The 23,066-nt window shown below is 44.2% G+C and overlaps 1 protein-coding gene across 1 annotated transcript in view; it reads left to right on the top strand.

Annotated features, from left to right (window-relative positions):
* LOC122931519 (neurofibromin-like) overlaps window positions 1–22,502 on the top strand; it is a 28,138-nt gene extending 5,636 nt beyond the window's left edge. The window contains exons 2-4 of the mRNA XM_044285587.1: window positions 15,535–15,678; window positions 17,134–17,217; window positions 22,296–22,502. Coding sequence (XP_044141522.1) covers window positions 15,535–15,678; window positions 17,134–17,217; window positions 22,296–22,502 — 435 coding nt within the window. The remainder of the gene's footprint in view (window positions 1–15,534; window positions 15,679–17,133; window positions 17,218–22,295) is intronic.
* Window positions 22,503–23,066: the final 564 nt, after the last annotated feature.

Below are 23,066 nucleotides of genomic sequence, written 5' to 3'. Positions count from 1 at the left end.
TAGAAGGGGATATAAAAGGCCCTAAACTGTATTGTTGTGGCACAGAAATCTGGCCTCTTGCACGCGACAGTATATTTGGTCTGCATCCTTTCAGCATTTTTTGCGGGTCAGATGTGGACCTATTGGACCCATGTGCTGTCCGCATCTGTATGTCCGTTCCGTGCCACCTGAAAAAAAATAACATGTCCTAATCTTGTCTATTTTGCGGACAGGGATAGGACTGCTGGATGCACTCGACCAGTATCCGTGCTCTGCGTATCCACAATTTGCGGACTGCAAAACAGGCCATGGGCTACACAGTGACATACAGTATATAGTGTGACCTTGCATCAAATTACCATCAGTGTGACGCATGACAGTTGCAGAAAATCCAATGCTGTTGGATTTTTGATCGCAAGACGCACAAGATTTTGCCATCATAGATCACAATGCAAGTTGGGTGTGACTGCGCCATTTTAGAATTTGGTTGTGTTTTTACAGCCAAGCCACAGCTCTAAAATAGTCACACAAATGTTATTCTGCTGTTCTGAGACTTGCTGTCGCGCGGCACACGTCACCATTTATCCCCAGCCTAAATCTCATCACATAGTAAAAAATACAATGCAACAGCACTCTGCAAACCAAAGTACAAAAAGGTATTCTAATGCTATGCTTATTATGTAAATTAGAAATGCTTGGCAAATACATGTTGTACAAAATTATTTGGGCCTGTTTGCCACACGTTAAGGCGATCTCTGTAGGGCCACTTTCACACGGGCAAGTTTTCCGCGCGGGTGCAATGCATTGCACCCGCACTGAATCCGGACCCATTCATTTCTATGGGGTTGTGCACATGAGTGGTGATTTTCACGCATCACTTGTGCATTGCGTGAAAATCGCAGCAAGCTCTATTTTGTGCAGTTTTTCACGCAACGCAGGTGCAAGCAAGTGCGGATGCAGTGCGATTTTCACGCACGGCTGCTAGGAGATGATCGGGACCCAATCATTATTTTCCCTTATAACATGTTTATAAGGGAAAATAATAGCATTCTTAATACAGAATGCTTAGTACAATAGGGCTGGAGGGGTTAAAGAAAAATTACAAATAATTTAACTCACCTTAATCCACTTGTTCGCGCAGCTCGGCTTCTCTTCTTTCTTCAGGACCTGGGTATAGGGCCTTTGATGATATCACTGCGCTCATCACATGGTCCATCACCATTGTGCTGGATCATGTGATAGACCATGTGATGAGCGCAGTGGCGTCACCACAGCTCCTTTTCCTCACAGATGAAGGCAGAAGAGAAGCCGGGCTGCGCAAACAAGTGGATTAAGGTGAGTTTAATTCATTTTTTATTTTTTTTTATTTTTTTTAAACCCCTCCAGCCATCTTGTACTATGCATTCTGTTTGAAGAATGCTATTATTTCCCCTTATAACCATGTTATAAGGGAAAATAATACAATCTACACAACACCTAACCCAAACTCGGCTACCAAACATGCCGATTTTTCGCACGCGCGTGCAAAACGCATTAAAATGTTTTGCACTCACGCGGAAAAATCGCACATTTTCCTGTGACGCACGCGCATCTTATCCGGGCCAAAAACATGACGCCCGTGTGAAAGACGCCTAAGGGTATTTTCACACTATCGTTTTTCTTTTCTGGCATAGAGTTCCGTCCTAGGGTCTCTATACCTAAAAAGAACTGATCAGTTTTATCCCCATGCATTCTGAATAGAGAGCAATCCGTTCAGGATGTCTTCAGTTCAGTCTTTTTGACTTTTCAGGACGGAGGACTTTTCAGCATTTTATCTCCGGCCCAAAAAACTGAACACTTGCCTGAATGCATATTTTTTCTTATAGGAATGTATTAGTGCCAGATCCGGCAATCAAATTGACGCATTGACGGATCCGGTATTCCAGTCTGCACATGCGCAGACCTTTTTAAAATTGTGAAAATAAATACCGGATCCGTTTTGCCTGATGACACCGGAAAAAACGGATCCGGTATTGCAATGCATTTTTCAGACTGATCAGGATCCTCAGTCGTCTGAAAAATGTCTGATCAGTCAGAAAAAAAATGACATGCGTTTGCATACAGTTTGCCCGATCAGGCAGGCAGTTCAGGCAACGGAACTGTCTGCCGGAATCTAACAACTCAAGTGTGAAAGTACCCTAAGATGGGAACCTAACACTAAATTCTACCTGTTATGTACAAAATGTATTTGCCAAGCATCTCCAATTTACATAAGTGTAACCTTAGAATACTTTTTTGTACTTTGGTTTGCAGAGTGCTGTTGCATTTAGGGCTGCAGTAAACAATTATTTTAGTAATCGACTATTCTATCAATTATTTTTTACGATTAATCGAATAATCTAATAAGAAAAAATTAATTAATAGACTGTTTTCCTGGGTCAGCCCCTCCATGCCCCCCAGTGCCGTCGGGTCAGCCCCTCCATGCCCCCCAGTGCCGTCGGGTCACCACGGAGCGGTAAATAATAGCAAGCGCTTCACTCCCGCTCTGTGGTCACATGACACAAACGAATCCTTGATGCAAAAAATTAGCATCAATGTTTTTTTTTTCTGTCGAATTACTTGATTCAATCGAGTAATCATTTCAGCCCTAGTTGCATTGTATTTTTTACTTTGTGCACCTGCGCATTGGGATGTGCTGACTGACCCCCCTTTAAATCTCATCACACCTCAAGGCTTCATGCCTGTATTTCAGTCTGCATGCCACGGATTGACAAAATGTGGACTGTTCTAGCCACAATGCAGACCGGAATAAGACCTGATCTATAATTTGTAGAACGGCCACACGCATCCGTAAAAAAAAAAAAAATACTGATGTGTGCATGGTCCCAAAGAAATGAATGCGTCAGTGTGTTATCCGCAAAAATGCAGCTAACTCAGGGATGGAAAATCCAGTCCTAAACATGAGGGCTAACCGAGATAGTTACAGGAGGAGCCCTGCTGCCCATGAATGGGCTATGTAAGCATTGCTGGACCTTGGTCTCCACATCCGTAGACTTGATTTACCCATCTTTCTGGACTGTTCCTGGCTTCTGCGCAGGCGCTTAAGTGACTGAACAAGTTCAGCTAAAGGACAGATACAAGAGTCTGGGGGTCATTTATGTAACTGGTGTAAAGTAGAACTGGCTTGGTTACCCATAGCAGCCAATCAGATTCCATCTTTCATTTTCCAAAGGAGCTGTCAAAAATGAAAGGAGGAATCTGATAGGTTGCTATGGGCAACTAAGCCAGTTCTACTTTACACCAGTTTAATAAAAGACCCATTGTGTTTCTAGATATATGGAAGTCTTGCATGCTTTATGGGAAAATAGTCCTGGTTCTTCTTGTGCTTCTAGAAATTACATTGAATTGATCTGGATTGCGTCTTTCCTGCATTAACACGCGGTGGGGCAGATGTACTAATCCTGTGTAGACCTGCAGCAGGCCGGACGGTTGATGTGGTGCAGGGATGGACGCTTCTCTCCGACTCTGTACAACTAGACTTTTACTCCAGAATTGTCACAATTGTGGTGCACAATGGCACCTCTTAGGTCCTTGTCCAGAAAAAATTTACCAATTTGCGCCACTTTTTTTGACCGATTTTTGGTTAAAATGAGCAAATTTCATGTTAGGAAATTCGTTCACGCTTCGTTTAGTGGTAAAAAGCAGAATTGCGTTATGGACTCTCCTGCATAACAGAAACGGGTGGATCTGTTTTGCAGCCTATAGACTTCTAGTATGACGGAAGGAATAGCGGAAGGCCTCTAAAGGCTTTCCGTTATACATTCCATCATAGAATTGCATTATGGTCTGTGGTAACGGAATCCATAACACAATTCTGCTTTTACCACCAAACGAAGCGTGAACGAATTTCAAAATATGAAATTCGCTCATCTCTGGTTGACACATTAGTAAATCTAGGCCTATGTTAGAGATGCTGGTTGCATGTAAAAAAACACTGCTACTGTGGTTGCCATGGCATGATGGGAGTTTTAGTTTTGCAACAGCTTGAGAGCAACAGGTTGTGGAACATTGACATAGAGTTGTATAAAAAAAATTCTACAAAGTTATTACATGGGGGATGCAAGTAGTTAATAACAGACATGTCAGGGCACATTTTGTAAATTTGGCGAATCTTTAGGCCGTCTAGTCTCTGTGTATGCCAAACAGGATTAGTAAATCTGACTCATGAACAGAAGAATAACAGACAAAAAAACGGATCATACATTTTTACAAGTTCTGCAGTTTGTTTAAACCATCTGACCGGCAGGGGTCCGACACCCGGGACCCCCGCCGATCAGCTGTTTGAGAAGGCAGCGGCACTCCAGCAGCGCCGCGGCCTTCTCACTGTTTACCGCTGGCCCAGTGACGTCACGACTAGTATCAACTGGCCTGTCCTGGGCTAAGCTCCATTCAAGTGAATAGAGCTTAGCCCAGGCCAGTTGATACTAGTCGGGATGTCACTGGGCCAGCGGTAAACAGTGAGAAGGCTGCGGCGCTGCTGGAGCGCCGCAGCCTTCTCAAACAGCTGATCGGCGGGGGTCCTGGGTGTCGGACCTACGCAGGTCAGATGCTGATGATCTATCCAGAGGATAAATCATCAATTTAAACAAACTGCAGAACCCCTTTAAGCATCCATTATGCTCATTTATGCACATTTGGCATCCATTTCTGTCTGAGTCCTGCATGCAGGACTTTTTTCTTCCATGTAAAATAATGGATCTCAGATAGAAATGGCTCAAACGGATGCAAAATATGCATAACTGAACATGGTGCTTAAAATGCAGGATCCGTTTTTTTTTCTTTTATTTTTCTGATGGATCAGAAGAACGCAAAAATAAACGGTGATGTGAACCCGGCCTTATTCGCACAGTTTGGCCTCGTTCACATTTCCGTCTGTGTCACCGTGCAAATAAGCGTACGTGTTTCATCTGTGAAGGATCCGTGGTTGGTCCGTGTCTGTTTTTACCGTCCGTGTGTCAGCTGTAATTCACTGACCTTGCTCAGCTTAAGGCCCCATGCACACGGCCGTTGTTCACGGCCGTGTGCGGGCTGTGGAACCGCGGCCTGGATCCCTCCTGTGAGCTGGAGCGCACGGCGTCACTGGTTGCTATGACGCCGTGCGCTCCCTGCTGCCGGCACAGTACAGTAATACACTGGTATAGATCATACCAGTGTAGTACTGTATTGCGGCGGCGGCAGCAGGGAGCGCACGGCGTCATAGCAACCAGTGACGCCGTGCGCTCCAGCTCACAGGAGGGATCCAGGCCGCGGTTCCACGGCCCGCACACGGCCGTGAACAACGGCCGTGTGCATGGGGCCTTAAATTAATTTCCAAAGAATCTCCGGTTAGTCTTCAGTGAAAAACGGTCACAACACGGATGTGTCAGTGATTTTCACAGACTTCAATGGGCGTGCTTGGTCCGCATCACGGATCATAGTAGTGCATGTCTCCATGATTTTATTTTTTACTGACCCACAGTCAGTGATTTTGAGCCAAAACCAGGTACGGCTCTAAACACAGAACAGGTGCAGATCTTTCCCTTATACCTCATCTCTGTGTAGCTTCCACTCCTGGTTTTGGCTCGAAATCACTGACCAAGTGACCTGTGAATAAAGCTTAACCGTGTAGACCATTTTGGAGCCTCTAGCTCAGGCATCCTCAAACTGCGGCCCTCCAGCTGTTGTAAAACTACAACTCCCACAATGCCCTGCTGTAGGCTGATACCTGTAGGCTGTTCGGGCATTCTGGGAGTTGTAGTTTTGCAACAGCTGGAGGGCCGCAGTTTGAGGATGCCTGCTCTAGCTGGACATATGAGATCACTGTCTGCCAAATGCTTGTTGACAGCTATCTTCCCAATTCTTCCATAAATCTAATGTGTATCAGATGCTGTGTGCGTTCCTGTGCGTGAGCCCTGAGCCTCTACTAGGCTTTCAGGCTCATTACTTGTGTATTGCAATTCAGGCCAGCAGGTGGCAGCGCCGAGTTGTAATATACCATAACTATTTCTGTATAGGATAATGGAGAAAATTCCATTACTCTATACAAATTGCAATCTGATGACTGCATGTTGTGGTCCATTTAAAAAAAAAAAAAATACATAAAAATTTAAATCACTCCCCTTTCCCCAAAATTAAAATATTCAAACTATTAAAAAAATCAACATCATGGCATGGCAAAACACCCGTACTATTAAAATATAAAATAAAACGTATCCCATATGGTGAAAGGCATAATGGGGGAAAAAAAATTAGATTTGCCGTTGTTACATCACTTTACGTCCCCCCAAAAAAAGAATAAGAGTTGATCAAAAAGTCATACACATCCCAAATAGTATTAACAAAAACTACAGATCGTCCCTCAAAAAATGAGCCCCCACTTATCTTCATAGACCTAACTGGAGTAGCAAACCTCAGTCCTAATAAATTCCTCCCTATGTCTGCACATTTGTGGAATTCCTGCCCCCTTGTGCAAAAAAGTGACTTCATTTTGGAAACTACACCCCTCAAGGAATTTGAGACGTGTAGTGAGCACTTGGTCCACACAGACGTTCCATACCATTTAGAAACACTTGGCTGTGAAAATGAAAAATGTAATTTTTAATAGGAAAATTGCATTTAGGTCCACATGTTCACTTTCACAAGGGGTAACGAGAATTTTTTATTTTTTTAACCCATTTTCTCCTGAGTATGGGGTTCCGCTGTATGTAGTGGTAAAGCACTGTATGGACTCGCCACAAGACTCAGAAGGAAAGAAGCGACATATGGATTTAGCAGGCTGGATGTCACATGGTTTTCATGATCCATCTTACAAAAGACATCTGTCCATCCAGTTCGGCCTGTTATCCTGCAAGTTAATTCAGAGAATTCGGATCTTGCATGTAAAAAAATCCTGAGGTCCCCAAACAGTAAAAAACTCCCCCATCTTGGAAACTACACTTCAGTACAAACATTTTAAGGGGTGGAAAGGGCACTTTTCACCAAACACGTATTTTCCAGCAATGACTACGTAGTGGTTGATTTCAAGTGAAGGCTGAGTTCACACATTAGTTATCTGGTCAGTTATTTCCATCCGTTAGGGTCCATTCACACATCCGTGAATGTGTCCGCACCCGTTCCGCAATTCCGTGGAACGGGTGCGCACCCATTCATTCTCTATGGGGACGGAATGGATGTGGAGACCACACTATGTGCTCTCCGCATCCGCATTTCTGGAGCGTGGCCCCGATCTTCTGGTCCGCGGCTCTGGAAAAAATAGAACATGTCCTATTCTTGTCCGCAATTGCGGACAAGAATAGGCAGTTCTATGGGGGTGCCGGCCGGGTGTATTGCGGATCCGATAGAGGCATTGTTACCTCCAGAAGTACTGGGGCCTTCCCCTTCCTGATTTTGAAAAATTAGGGCCTTTATCACCCCCTCTCGAAACGGAAAGAATGCACCTCTCTGGCTTGCATATCTAAATAACGCATAAGAGTTATACATTGCCGTCTGTATAATGTGCACAGGCAACTTTTTGTACCACATCTTCGTTTTCCGCACGGCGCTTTATGGCTTCAGAACCTGATCTGAAATATCAACCCCTCCCATGTGCCTGTTGTAATGAAGGATGCAGTCTGGTTTAGGGGTAGTGATACCTTGTACTAGGGCAGGGGAACAGTGGTCAGTACCAGGACGTCTCGCTTATCCTTGAACTTAAAGGGGTTGTCCCACAAAAAATATTCTAAAGTTTTCAAACCTCCACCTGGAGCTGAATACTTTTGTAATCGCATGTAATAAAAAAAATGTAGTATAGCCATAGTTATACTATAAAAATATATCTTTTAGCGCCACCTGCTGTTTTTTTTTTTTTTTTTACTTATTTCTTTGACCTGCTCACTGAGATGGCCACACATGGGGTTGCATGTTCCAATCCCCAGAATGGTACAAATAATCTGCACCTACATAAAACAAGCTCTAACACCTCCTTTCATGGAAAAATTAAAAAAGCCAAGATTTAAAATTTTTAAGCTATAAACAACAATGTAGGAATGGCCATTTTCACCCCACTAAGAGGCAGTGGGGAGGCGGCCCCGGCTGCCGGAGCCGTGGTTGTGCTTGCGCTCTATGGGAAAAAATGCCAGCGCCTCTGGTGGCGGAGACCGCAGGAGAGCACATAGGCTGATACTTTATTCTATAGTGTGCAAGCACGATTGCGGGGTGGCTGTATCTATGGAAACGAGCAGCATATAATGTGATGGGGAAAAATGAATCCAATTAGCAAAGGAGTCAATATGGACAATCACAAGACATTAGTAAGTGCCTTGTATTTACTTTCTCTACATAATAAATGCTATTTGCTGAAGTGACACAATCCTTTTAAAGGGAACCTGTCACCTCCAAAACGCACATAAAACAGACATCATTACCTTACAGTAGCCCGCAGTGTGTTCACAATGATGTTTTTCATTCTTCCATCGGTTGCTGCATACTGTAAAAAAAAAAAAAACTGTTGAAATGGCCGGCGCATGTGCAGTGAGAACAAAGCTGACGGCTGACTGCGGGAGCCGGACACGGCATAGCGCAGTAACATGGAGCGCACTGAGCATACGCGAGACTTGCGCAATCCCAGCCTCTAGGCAGGATGCCAATCAAAGTGAAGAGGACGGGTAAGTGGCGGGCTTATTTTTACCTGAAGTCAAGGAGGCCGTTGCCTCCTTGACTTCAAGCTGACTCTGAAGGTAGCGAGAAGGGTGATTAAAAATGCGCTTTTTTACAGTATGCAGCAACCGATGGAAGAATGAAAAACATCATTGTAAACACACTGCGGGCTACTGTAAGGTAATGTCAGTTTTATGTGCGTTTTGGAGGTGACAGGTTCCCTTTAAGGAAGGTGAGGTGGAAAAAGTAAAAATGTACAAAATTGGCCTGGTCCTGGTTGATGAAGAGTTCAATGCTCCCCTTTCACCTTGCTTCTGTATTTCGAGGGTTTTGTAATTTGTAGTAGATCATTATGTACTGACGGCGCGGCGGTAAGTGAAGTACCTGCAGTAAATCTCCTGCCTAGCAGTGCCTTTAGCAGTCAGAAACTAACAGCGAACCGAGGGTGTGAGACGATGAGATCGGGTCAGCACCAAACAGTCGACACTTTGTTTGAATCGGCCATGAAAACATTCTTCCGCGGTCACACACCAATTGGCTTTCCATTCACTAAGACTGAGTCTGTAGATGGAACTGAAATGTTTCTTTGTTGCAATGAACTTGACATGGACTTTTGGAGAACAGAAAAAACCCAAGCAGACTATACGAGGTGATGCATTAAAGGGAACCTGTCGTATTGAACGTATAGTCCGGTGTGGAGATACTTTTAGATGGATTACCAGCTTTAGAAAAACGTGTGTATTCTGATGAAATAGGTTTCTGAGCAAGGATGTGTCAGATTAGCATCGTGCAATATTGGAGTCCGAATTAGCAGAAAGGAAAGGGTAGTTCCAAATATATGGAGATCTATCGTCATGGCCGCTGGTTTTACTAACTGATCCGAACAGTTACCGGTGCCCCCCATTGATTTATAATGCTTCTTTTGGAGCGTGTGAGGGCCGGATAAGATGCAGGTGCGTCGCTGGAAAATGCACAATTTTTCAGCGCGAGTGCAAAGCGTTTAAATGCGTTTTTCACACGTGTGAGAAAAATCTGAATGTTTGGTACCCAAACCCGGTGGTATTCACAAAAGTTTGGGTTAGGTGTTGTGTAGATTTTATTATTTTCCCTTATAACATGGTTATAAGGGAAAATATAGCATTCTTAATACAGAATGCTTAGTAAAATAGGGATGGAGGGGTTTAAAAAAAAAAAGAAAATAATTTTACTCACCTCATCCACTTGTTTGCGCAGCCCGACTTCTCTTCTGTCCTCTTCTTTGATGATCTGTGAGGAAAAGGACCTGTGGTGATGTCACTGCGCTCATCACATGGTCCATCACATGATAGCCACCATGGTGATGGATCATGTGACGGACCATGTGATGAGCGTCGTGATGTCACCACAGGTCCTTTTCCTCACAGATCATCAAAGAAGAAGGCAGAAGAGAAGCCGGGCTGCGCAAACAAGTGGATGAGGTGAGTTAAATTTTTTAAAAATGTTTTTTAACCCCTCCATCTCTAATTTACTTTGCATTCTGTATTAAGAATGCTATTATTTTCCCTTATAACCATGTTATAAGGGAAAATAATAATGATCCGGTCCCAATCATCTCCTAGCAACCATGCGTGAAAATCGCACCGCATCCGCGCTTGCTTGCGGATGCTTGTGATTTTCACGCAGCCACATCCACTTCTATGGGGCCTGCGTTGCGTGAAAAACGCACAAAATAGAGCATGCTGTGGTTTTCACGCAACGCACAAGTAATGCGTGAAAATCACCGCTCATGTGCACAGCCCCATAGATATGAATGGGTCCGGATTCGGTGCGTTCACCTCACGCATTGCACCCGCGCAAAGATCTCGCCCGTGTGAAAGAGGCCTTAGGGTACTTTCACACTAGCGTTTTTCTTTTCCGGCATAGAGATCCGTCACAGGGGCTCTATACCGGAAAAGAACTGATCAGTTTTATCCTAGTGCATTCTGAATGGAGAGCAATCCGTTCAGGATGCATCAGGATGTCTTCAGTTCAGTCTTTTTGACTTTTCAGGACAGAGATACTGTAATACCGCAGCCTGCTACGGTTTTATCTCCAGCCAAAAAATGACTTGCCTGAATGCCAGATCCGTCCTTCCGGTTTGCGCATGCAATGTGAAAAAAAAATAATAGAAACTGATCCCTTTGTCCGCATGACAAATGGACAGATGGATCCGTTCTTGCAATGCATTTGTGAGATGGATCAGTCTACAAATGCTGTCCGTTTGCATGCAGATTGCCGGATCCGGCAGGCAGTTCCAGCTATGGAACTGCTTGCCGGATCACGCTGCCACTAGTGTGAAAGTACCCTTATCTTGACGGCTGGGGCTTATCTTGATGATTTTTTTATTTTATTTTTTGGCGGTCTGTATGTGGAACTAGTCACTTCGATGGGGCCACAAATTCTGTGTCTGCATGGCTATACTGCAGAAAAATAGAATATGTCCCATTATTGTCCACATTACACATAAGGGCCGGCCATACCACGAAATGCGGAATTCACATGGCCAATATCCGTGTTTTGCGGATCTGCAATTTGCAGACCGCACAACACTCAATAGGCATGTGTATGAGCCCTAAATGAGAATGTACTAAACTGTAAGAACTCGCCATGTGAGCAGTCAGTAATAACGTCACATCCACCATGAATGTACATTGAATGTACATTGTTGTGTTAAAGGGGAATGTCTCCTCTATTTCATTTAAAGGAACCTAAATGAAGTTCTGCAGGCCTGGCTGATCATCTTATGCATATGGGGAACTCCGACTGGGAAAGAAAGGTCTTTTGTTCCAATGAGGATAAACTGATGGCATTGGAGTCGGTAGCGTCTTATTCCCCGACACATGGATACTCTGCTGAATGTTTCTAAAGCTTATGGCCACCTTTAGTTTCATTAAAGGGGTTTTCCGAGTGTTTAATACTGATGACCGCTCCTCAGGATTGGTCATCACTATCATATTGGTGGGGGTACCACTCTCGGCACAGACCCCCCCCCCCCCACGGTCACTCTTTGAAGAGACCGCTGTTTCTTCCTACTTATTGTTCACATGGCCAAGCACAGCCACGGTCTAGTGGACGGTGGTGTGCTTGGTAAGATGCGAGGAGGCTGTGATGCTCACTGGAGCACCATGGCCTCTTGAAACAGCTGATTGGTGGACCCTCACCATTCAGACACTGATGACCTTTTCTGAGGATCTAAAAGCCGTTTTAAAGCGTCCCGCCGATTCAAGAAAACAATTTGCAAGAAATAGGAAACGAACAGAACGCTTAAATGGTGAAACACCAAAAAATAATTATCATAAATATCTTGCGTGGAGGCTGCTCCAGACTAGGGTCAGTAAGATATGCGATTTTTTTTTTTGTACTTTTTCTCCCCACTGCAGTTTCTTTTTTGTAGGGGTGCACGTAGGCCCACACCGCTATACATGTTTGCGGTGCATTGTTATTGATACCCTGGGCACCACTTATTTGATACTGCTTAAATTGGGGGGATACTAGTCCCTCATGGTCTGGAGCTTTCTCTGTTTTTATATTTTTTGTAACTCTGCTGTGTTCCCGTGACTGCTGCTCTTTTGTAATTTTTTTATTGATGTGTTGTAAATGGATGTTTAATAAATGAACGTATTGATTATAATTACTTGTGTGGAAGCTCTTTGAGCGTTTTAGGTGATACACTTACATGGTGCCCTCCTATTTCTGTTCAGTGGCAGATCCGCCAGATCTCGGGCTCGTCTTATCCAAGAGGGCTTTTCTAGTGCACACTGTGCATTTGGTATTGTGGGGCACTTCTTGCTACCCTAGCAGTGTGTATTGGGGACTGGTACAGCCATCTTGGATAACTGAACAGGAGCCTGGGATTCAGCAGATCTGCAGCTGAAAAGAGCAAAAGGAGGGCACCAGACACTTGTTCTGTTAATTCCCAGTTAATGTGATATAATATTTTAAATTTTTTAATTTTTTTTTTAAATTCCCCCTTGGACCACAGGGTTGCTTTAGTTACAAGTCTGTAGAAGAGAGAATCGAGAATTACAACTCTTGTGTGAAGTTGACCAGTAGCCTTAAGGCCCCTTTACACGCGTAGATAATCGTTTAGAAATTAGTAAAATCGTGCAAAAGTGATCAATTATCAAGCAGAGTAAGGGCTTATTCAGACGGCCATAAGCTGTCCGTAAAAATGTGGATCCTTTTTTAATGCGGATTAGATGCTGTCCTATTCACTTCTATGGGGCCTTTTCTTCCACTGCACGGCTCAGCAAAACAAATTAAACATGTTCTATACTTGTCAGTGAAAATCAGGACATGGCCCCATTGAAGTCTATGGCTCAGCAAAAAACGGAATGCAATCCGTTTTTTTTGCAGACATGAACTGTCCGCAAAAAAACGGATCTGCATTTTTGCGGGCAGCATACGGTCATCTGAATGAGCCCTAAGGCTTAGTTGGAAGACTGCCAGAGATGTCTGGATCTGGCACTAGGGTTGTTTCGATACCAAAATTTTGATTTGGTTTCGATAACATAAAAAAAGTATTGTGATACTCGATCTCAGGCGGAAAAAATAAAACACCAAAAAGCTGTGTGCATTCCACATTTTATGGAACGTCGGTCCCATAATAGAACAGTCCGATCCTATTTTTTGGGAGGACAAGGTGACAAAAAAATGGCGAATCGTGCAGTTACGGCGCTCACCGCATAGGACATTTTTTAAATAATTTTAATAGTTTGGACTTTCGGACTTGGCGATATGTCATATGTTTATTTATTTGTTTATATATTTTATATGTCAAAATTTTTCTTTTTTTTTTTTTCTTTCTTTTTATTTAATAACTATTTTCCCCCTTAGGGGCCAGAACCTGGGATCTTTTAGTCCTTTGTCCTATTCACCCTGATAGAGCTCTATTTGGGTGAATAAGACTTCACACTCTCCCTGCTGCCCTGTGCATAGTACACACACCACCAAGGAGGTTACCATGGCAGCCAGGGTAACCGATCGGAGCCCCAGGATTACACTGGGGCTCTGATCAGAAGCTGCCACTGCCACCAATGAGGAGCTGGGGAGGGGACTCTGTGGCTACTGCCACCAGTGATTTTAATACTGGGGGTTTGGAGTGGCGCACTGCACCACCAATGATTTTAATACTGGGGTGGGGGGGGGGGAAATGAGGGGGAAGGGGGCACACTGCGCCACCAATGATAATATAATTAACATTTAATACAGGAGACGGGTGCTGCACCTGAGGGGTTAACTGCCGCTAATCGCAGCTCCCCGCCAGCACCCGCCTCCTGGATTTGTATTAAACATCTACTTTTATTGGTGGCGCAGTGCGCCCGCCCCTCTATCCTCATTGGTGGCAGCGGCACAGGGGGAGGGAGAGACTGCTTCCTTCTCCCCTGTGCTGCTGAGGAGAACACAAAGTGCACTGAGAGCAGCGTGCCCCATGTTCTCTGATACTAGGCTGCGCAATAGCGAAGCCTAGTATCGAAAAAAGGCAAATCCTGGTATCGAGGTCGATACCAGGCAAAAGTATTGAAAATTCGTTAGCCGAAACAACCCTATCTGGCACTGCCGCAAGCTACCGGACACCCACCGACTCCATACACTATAATGGGGACCAGTGGAGAGCCAGCTGATTCTCTGCATATTTGCCAGGTTGCGGCCATATCTCCTTTATAGTGATCGAGGCTGGGCGGAATTCTGTCAGTGACTGATATGGCAGGCTGTTCACGTGCAAAATGGAATCATAGAATTATCAAACAACAAGCAATATTTTTTTTAGTTTTTCATACTTATGGTCACTGGTGTAGGCTGGGGGCTGCGCGGTAATTGCTTGCCTTGGGCAAATGTTGGGCCGCCAGATTTAGACCTCTGGTGGATGCGCTGAAGTTATGTAGATGCAAGCACCTGTGCATAATTTCACCGTATCCACTACCAGCGCAGGAGTTTAGACTGTCGTTTAAAACTCAGGTCTTAATAAATGACCCCCCCCCAATACATTGGCAAAGTAGAATGGCTACAGGCAGTTGAGAACTTGAGACTCTATTCAAGTATTTCTAGGAGTAATAATAGATGGACTGCTCAATGAAGACTAAGGAAACATGCTCAAGATTTGTGGTTTTATGAGATGCATAATTAAGCAGATGTGTCAGGAGTGGTGACAGGTCCTCTGTTATGTCTCTTCATAAGGGTCCATTCACACGTCCGCAAAATGGGTCCGCATCCGTTCTGCACATTGTTAGGAGGCGAACTCTCCATCGGGTGCCATCTTACGGACAGGACCTGTATGTGAACAGCACAGTAGATTTACCTAAAAAGGGTATACGGCAACAAGTATATATTAGTACGTGCCATATACTGTAGTTATCTTACCTACATATTGGTCACAAGTAGTCAGAAAGTGGCCAACCCCTTTAAAGAGGTTGGCCCATCATAGACAATGGGGGCATATAGTTAGGATATGCCCCCATTGTCTGATAGGTGTGTGTCCTACACCGAGAATGGAGCAGGAGCAGGGAAAGTAGTGGAGGGCGCACTGCATGTGCAGCCGCCCTCCATTCATTTTATGGGGCTGCCGAAAATAAGATGGTAACGTCATCTCTAGCATTGCTGTGAGCTGCCCTGATGACTCCAGGTAAGTCACTTGCCTACAGGCAGGTACTTTTTAAAAAGTTTTATTTCTGCCAAACAGCACTGCTGAGAGCTTTACTGGAGACATCACTGTCAGCGTGTTTCGGTGCAATGTGACCTGCAGCGCCATGCCATTAGTTTCATATGCCAAAAGTTGCTGACAGGTTCCCTTTAGTAATTTGAGAGGGCTGAGCCTGTAGCTTTCAGTTGGGAACATATCCTAGTCCGAAGGCTTCTATATGTGTTCATTTTTCTTCTCTTCCGCAGCTTCCAATTAAAGCCGGGCAGCAGAATACACACACCAAAGTCAGCATGGAGCACAACAAGGAGTGTCTCATAAACATTTCCAAGTACAAATTCTCCCTGGTCATAAGTGGACTTACACACATCCTCAAGAACGTGAACATCATGGTAAGATTGATACATCTATGTAGCGGGTTATGCTGTGTTGTTGGGGTATGCAGCTATTGGTGCTAGTCATAAATGAGCCTTAAATATTAAAGGGGTTTTCAGACTTTTTCATACTGATCACCTATTCTCAGGATAAGTCATTAGTATCTGATCGGTGGGGGTCCGACACCTGGGGCTCCTGTGAGTGCCTCGGCCTTCCTGCAGCTTACCCCAGGCCAGTGATGTCCCATTCATTGGTCATGTGACCTAGGCACCGCTCAAATGAATGGGGCTCAGCTGCGATACCAAGCACAGCTGCTATACAATGTACCACACTGTGCTTGCTAAGCTGTGAGAAGGTGGCATCTGTCTAGGGGTAGCAGGTGTCAGAACTGATGTGATGACCTGTTCTGCAGATACGTCATCGGTATGAAAGTCTGAAAACCCTTTTAAGGCTAAAGCAGGCCATACATTCAAAGACATACTGATAGGGACCTTAGATTGTGAGCCCCACTGGGGACAGTTGGATGCTGATGTCTGTAAAGCGCTGCGGAATATAGTAGCGCAATATAAGTGCATAAAATAAATAAATACATTCAGTAGCTGCTGTTCGGCTGTGAGCATACACATTAATTTCAGCCACGCTAGTTTGTATATTCAGTGGGAAGAGAGGAAAAGGCGCTGTTGGGCAGCTCAGGTGGCCGATATCTCCCAAAAGGATCAGACGAAAACATTCACTTTGCCTGATTCTTCTGTCCGTCATCGCCGTCTGTCGGGGAGGAGTCGGGAACTCCCCATAGACACTAGACTGTCGTCCAGTCCTCTTACAATACACTAGTGTATGAAGTCCTGAAGACTATACAGGCTTCTAGTTCATAGATGTATATACAAGCAGTTGCAAGCTGTATGTTTAACATTTTAAAAGCAACTTAAAAAAAAAAAAGTCACAAGGGCCTCTTTTCTTTTTTTTTTTTTATGCCGCCCTCACCACTTTTCCAAAAGGGGGCATGACAAGGGCGCGTGGCCAATACCTGAGACAAATGTATCTTCATTTACGTTGGTTTTTTGGTGCAACTGAAGCCAGAAATCTACGGCAGGTCTTTATAAATCTCACCCTTTGTACCTAGGCCCAGCTAAGCTATGCACACTTTTCTGCAGTTTCCTAAAAAACAACCCAAAAAAACCAAAACCCTTTTTCCAGTAATGTTGCATCTGCATGATTCAAACTGCCATATTAAAAATGGTCTATGTGGGTGCGACACACGTACAGTTGTTAGTATACAGTGAGGCACATGTGTTATTTATTTGCTCCTTCCTTATTTTTCTGTATTGCTTGCTGCATGATGGCCGTTTGGTCCCTGTAGTCCAGTCAATGTAAACACTGAAAAATACATTTTTTTTGTTATATATTTATAGCATAATAGAAATATTAATATGGATGTCTGTAAAATCTGTCTCAATGTGTGTTTCCTACAGAAGATATACGGAGAAGCTGCTGAAAAGAATTTATACTTGTCTCAGCTGATTATATTGGATACACTGGAAAAATGTCTTGCTGGGGTGAGTGTGATAAAGTCTGAAGGTTTAGCATGTCAGGCTCGTTGCGGTGTACATACAACCTATTGGTGTGACATGTCTGTTGTAGTAGATGCTGTAATTCTGGAGCATCTAATCTTATGATTCTTTGTTGTGCTATTCCTTTATTAGTCCTTCTAGAAATTATAAATTCTATGCTAGCAGTATGCAACACTCATGCACCTTCATTGCAAACTACTTAATAACTTCTAGCAGAAATAATAGAGGAATGGCACAACAAAGAGTCACAAGAATAGATACTCCATAATTATTACAAGGGGGGTGGAAGGAGTTACTAAGACGTGGCAGAAGAGGTGACAGGTCCTCTGTATAATCTGCATTTTGACATATTACATACAGAGCAATTCAGTTAATATGTCAGATGTCACTAAACATCTTTTGATATCACTTTGGTGTTCAAGCTGGGATGAATGTCTGATTTGGTGGACACTTCATGGTGTCTGTCATTTTGCCAGAAAAAAAGTAGCACTGTATGCTGTGCTGTTATTTTTCCATCAAATCCAAAAGCTGAAAGAATCTCCTATACAGCCGCGCCATATAAACTCAAACCCCAAGCTCTGAAAAATCAAAGAATATTGGAGAGAAATCGGCAGTATAAAATTATAGGGGTTTTTGGGGATCCAGAATGTCAGGCCAGAGGGCAGTGCTGCTGGAGTGGCAGGGCATTGAACAGGTAAGGCTAGTTTCACCCTAGCACTTGTACATCCAGCAGGGAACAGCCTTCCAAATCTCTGTATTCCTGCATTGCCGGAAGCCGAGCCGGCCGTAACTAGGAAAATATGTCAAGAATCTGCTGGACTAAACTAAATCCGCTGTGCTCAGCGTTTTTTATCCGGCTGATTCTCTGCATATTTGCCGGATCTCTGCCGGTCTCCATTATAGTTAATGGGGCTGGATGACAATGCTGTAGCTTCCAGCAATGCAGGAATACAGAGAGATCCTGCAGACTGTTCTCTGCTGGATGTTTAAGCGTTAGGGCTCATGCGCTGCCCTTTCAGTTTGCACAGACACCATCCATGTGGCTGCCGCCTACAGATGCAGACCCATTCAACTGGAATGGGTCCGTGATTTGCCTACACTGCAAAAAAATAGCATTATGTCAGTGTTATACACTAGATTCCAGAGCTGTAAGGGTTACGTAGCATCACAAATTAATGTGATGCTATGCGACCCAGTCAGTGCTGGGAGGTCAGGACAGGAGTTGCCGCATACACACGCTGCGTGTCCAATGCGTGGAAGTCGCTCATCTGAAATGTAGGTGCAATGCCCTTTCCCTTTGATCTGTTAATTCTTGATCATTGACTGCCCTTTTAGAACATATAAAGGGAATCACATAAGTGTCATACCGTATATTGTTGGAAAGCCTTTTTCCTCGTGTAAACCATGCGAATTATATTAAAATAAAATGCCTCCTTTCTAGTACATCTTTTGCTTGTGAATGGCATAATGTGATTAGTGGTCTGCCAAGACATGAGGCCGGTCTGTGTATAGCAGGATAAGCAGTCACCATGTGATTTAATGAGTGCTTCCTCCGCTGGAACATATATTTGGCCAAATGCAGCACATTTGTAAGTGCATTTTACATTTGTGAGTGGTTCGGAGGGAGGAAAAGTGCAATCTGTTTTCTTACTGTGCGTCCTGCAGCAGCTGATCTTGTCATTGCCAGACTGTAAGGATGGCTTTTGCAGGTGTTTCCTAGTTTACTAAACCTGAACGAACTTCCCTTGGGGACACCCCTTCCGTCTGTCTGTTCATAGTGTGCTGTTCTTCCAAAATTTCTAAGATCTTATCTTACATTTTCTGTACATTTCTGCCACGCTAAGTAATACAATTTTGTCTTTGTGATACTTAAAGGGGTTGTCAGAGTTAATCTCAACAAAGATCAACACAAAATGATCCTATACTAACTCCTGCCTCTGCTTGTTCACACACTGGGGATGTGCCAGTATATGGTATCTGACGGCTGCAGCCACTGTCCTCAATGGTCTATTGCTGAGAACAGTGATTAGCTACTAGAGTCGAGGATGTTAATTGCGTAATGGATTCTGTTCTCACATAATTCAATGCCAGCAAGTGTATGGCCAGCTCCGAGGGCTCCGTTCTGCTGGCCATACACTTGTATTATGACAGAATGCAAAATGGAATGCCTCTAAAGGCGTTTAGTTTGGCATGCCGGCATTGAATTACGTTATGGATTCCGTGAGAACTGAATCTTACGTAATTCACTTAAACCCCCAAACTCGAATCTGCCAAAAGATAGATTCGCTCAAGTGACATTCCTCTTACCTGCACATGTCTGTGAATGTCACAGACTCTGGGATGTGCAGGTGTTTGGAACGTCACTGCTGAGTACAATGATTGGCTGTAGCGGTCATGTGCCCTATACTGGCAACCTCGCTGCAGTTTGTAAGCAAACAGCAAAGTACTGGACCAACGCTGCAGTGTTGGAGAAAGGGGTGAGTGTAAGATCATTTCTTTAGGGTGTTGCAGGGCTAGATGAGATAAAAAAATTTGGGTCAAACCCTTTAAATTTTATATAGGTCTAGTCTTAGTGTACTTTCACACTAGCGGTTTTGTTTTCCGGTATTAAGTCCCGTCCTAGAAGCTCAACACCGTAAAAAAAAGCTGATCAGTTTTATCCTAATGCATTCTGAATGGACAGTATTCCGTTCTGGATGCAGCAGTTCAGTCCCGCTTACGTTTTTTGGACGGAGAAAATACCGCAGCATGCTGCAGTTTTATCTCCGGCCAGAAATACTGAACGCTTTCTGGAATGCCGGATCTGGCATAAATTTATATTGAAGTGTATTAGTGCGGATCAGGCATTAAAGGGCTTCTGTCACCCCACTAAACTCATTATTATTATTTTTGGGGTACTGCGATATAGCTATACATTATGTTATGAATCATTTTCGTTCTGTAGATATGTAAAAAAAACGTACTTTTATAATATGCTAATTACCTGTCTACCAGCAAGTAGGGCGTCTACTTGCTGGTCGCAGCCGCAAAAAAACGCCCCCTCCTCCTGTTGATTGACAGGGCCAGCCGCGATCTCCTCCTCCGGCTGGCCCTGTCAGCATTTCAAAAATCGCGTGCCTGTGTTGATTTGGCGCAGGCGCTCTGAGATAAGGAGGCTTGCCTCCTCAGTACTCCCTCAGTGCGTCTGCGCCGATGACGTCTTCTCTTTCGGTGACGTCATCGGCGCAGGCGCACTGAGGGAGTGCCGAGTAGGCATTTGTGAGACTGATCTGCATCCGGATCAGTCTCACAACTGCTTTCAGTCAGCAGCAGATCGGCGGATCCGGCGGGCAGTTCCGACGACGGAACTGCCCGCCATATCACACTGCCGCAAGTGTGAAAGTAGCCTTACCTGCAGTTTTTTTCTTCTTCATTTTTTAAAAGCAGTTTTTTTATTTGCTGCTGTAGGAACATGTTTTAATGCCAACTGCAACACAGTACTGAACTTCTAGGACATGCCTGCAAAGTATAAGGCCATGGGTTCATTACAGTATGCAATGCTGGACATTATCTGGTATGCTCATATATACTGTATATCTGATAAAGGCCAAAAACACTGTGTGGCCACAGCCTTTTCCTGTTCTAAGGTGTTCTCCCGTCTTAGGCTTGCATGACATATCCACAGTATATGATGTAAGTGTCTAGTAGATTCGGGTCTCACCTCTGGGACTTGCATCTGTCTCCAGAACGGGGATCCTCCAACCTCCTTCCTGCAACCACTGAGAAGGAAGCAGAGGCCAAGCATGTGCAGCTCTCTTCATTCCATTAAAGTCCCAGAGGTGGGACCCACGGTTTTTATTTTGGGACATAAAACACAGCCAAATGTTACACGCTAGCCAATAGGAAATACTGCATTTTATTTATAGCGACTTTTAAGGCAGTGTTTCCTAGTGTTTTATGCTCTGGGCGTGTTTTTTGGTGGCAATTTTCCAATGGATTTCTCTAGGAAAAAGAAAAAATAAGACATTGTGTGACTAATGCCACCCCAAAAAGCACTTGCAAAAATGCATGCTAAAATTAAGTGCAGTGTGATGTGGCAGCACCCTCAGAGGGGTTTACCAATAATTACATTTTATCTAATGCCTGTAGCCTGCCTCCTGGAACAGAAGTTTCATACCTGCTCTTGACCACTCCACTCTTCTGTGCTTCCTCTGTGTCCATATTCTGGTCTCCAGAATTTTTACAGTCAGCACTGCATGGTCACTTGCACTGCTGCAGCCAATGGCTGGCTTCAGCGGTGATGTGGCCATAAGCTGCAGCAGAGCATTTGACCATGCCCACCACATAAAGTGTTTTTTTGCCACTGCTACTTGGAGCTGTAACCTAGAGGAGTGTTTCTCAACTCCAGTCCCCAGGGGCCCACCTGCTGGCTATAATTTGAGAATATCCCACAGATGCACTGACAATAGCGATATCCCCTGCTCGATACTAAGGAAATCCAGAAAACATGAAATGCTGGGGGTCGTGAGGACTGGAGTTGAGAAACGGTTAGATAACCTCTTGTTAAAGCCTCATGCACACGACAGTATGTATTTGCGGTCTGCAAAAAACGGATCCGCAAAAAATACGGATGACATCCGTGTGCATTCTGTATTTTGCGGAACGGAACAGCTGGCCCCTAATAGAACAGTCCTATCCTGTTCTGTAATGCGGACAATAATGGGACATGTTTTATTTTTTTTGCGCAACACAAATACGGACATACGGAAATGGATTGCACACGGAGTACCTTCCGTTTTTTTGCGGGCCCATTGAAATGACTGGTTCCGTATACAGTCCGCAAAAAAAAACGGAACAGACACGGAATGAAAATACGTTTGTATATATGAGCCCTAAATAAAATATTGGCCTAGGAGGACAAAAGATATCCATTGATTTCAAGGCTGTGTCATATCGCTCTATTTGTGATGCAATATCCATGCAGTAGGTCGGTAATAGTTGGCATTGCTACCAGATCCTGTAAAATCTTGCATTCTTATTTGATGTAACACAAGATATTTGAGATTTCCTCTCTACTCTTTCAGCAACCAAAAGACTGTATGCGATTGGACGAGACTATGCTTGTCAAGCAGCTGCTACCCGAGATTTGCCATTTTATTCATACGCATCGGGAGGGAAACCAGCATGCAGCCGAGCTCCGGATTTCTGCATCAGGAGTCCTGTTTTCTTTAAGCTGCAATAATTTTAATGCAGTTTTCAGTCGGATTTCAACAAGGTGTGAACTTTTATAGAGAAGTATCTAAAAAGTTATGGGATTGGTTAGATCTCAGGGTGGAAGCAGATGTCACAAAGTCACCTCTTCAGATATGTTACATATGAATACTAGTGTAAAGGGGATATCAGAGTTAACGAAAAGCCAGTGATTGGCTACAGCAGTGACGTGACGTCTCCAACTGTGTCACTGCTGCAGCCTGTAAATAGAAACTGGAGGTGATGACTGAAGCTAAAGCACTGGAAACATTGGGGAATTAAGTGGAGAGTACCTTATTGTTTGCCCTCAAGGATGTGTCTGCCCATAAGACACACCTAGGTTTTAGAGGAGGGAAAAAGAAAAAAGTACTTTTCTTCAGATCAGACCACCAATCAGACCCTCCAATGTTAATTAGACTTCGGTTCAGACCCCCAGTGTTAGGGCTCATTCACACGGCCGTGGTTTGCTTCCGCACCCGAGCCACAAAAAAATGCAGCTCGAATGCGTAACCAAACCTCAGTCGTGCGAATGAGCCCTAACTTCACTTCAAGGGGGCAGCAAAAGATGCAGACAGCACTCCATGTGCTGTCCGCATCCGTTGTCT

This window comes from Bufo gargarizans, chromosome 3 (assembly GCF_014858855.1).
Source record: "Bufo gargarizans isolate SCDJY-AF-19 chromosome 3, ASM1485885v1, whole genome shotgun sequence".
NCBI lineage: Eukaryota > Metazoa > Chordata > Amphibia > Anura > Bufonidae > Bufo > Bufo gargarizans.
This window is presented reverse-complemented; position numbering and strand designations above follow the sequence as displayed.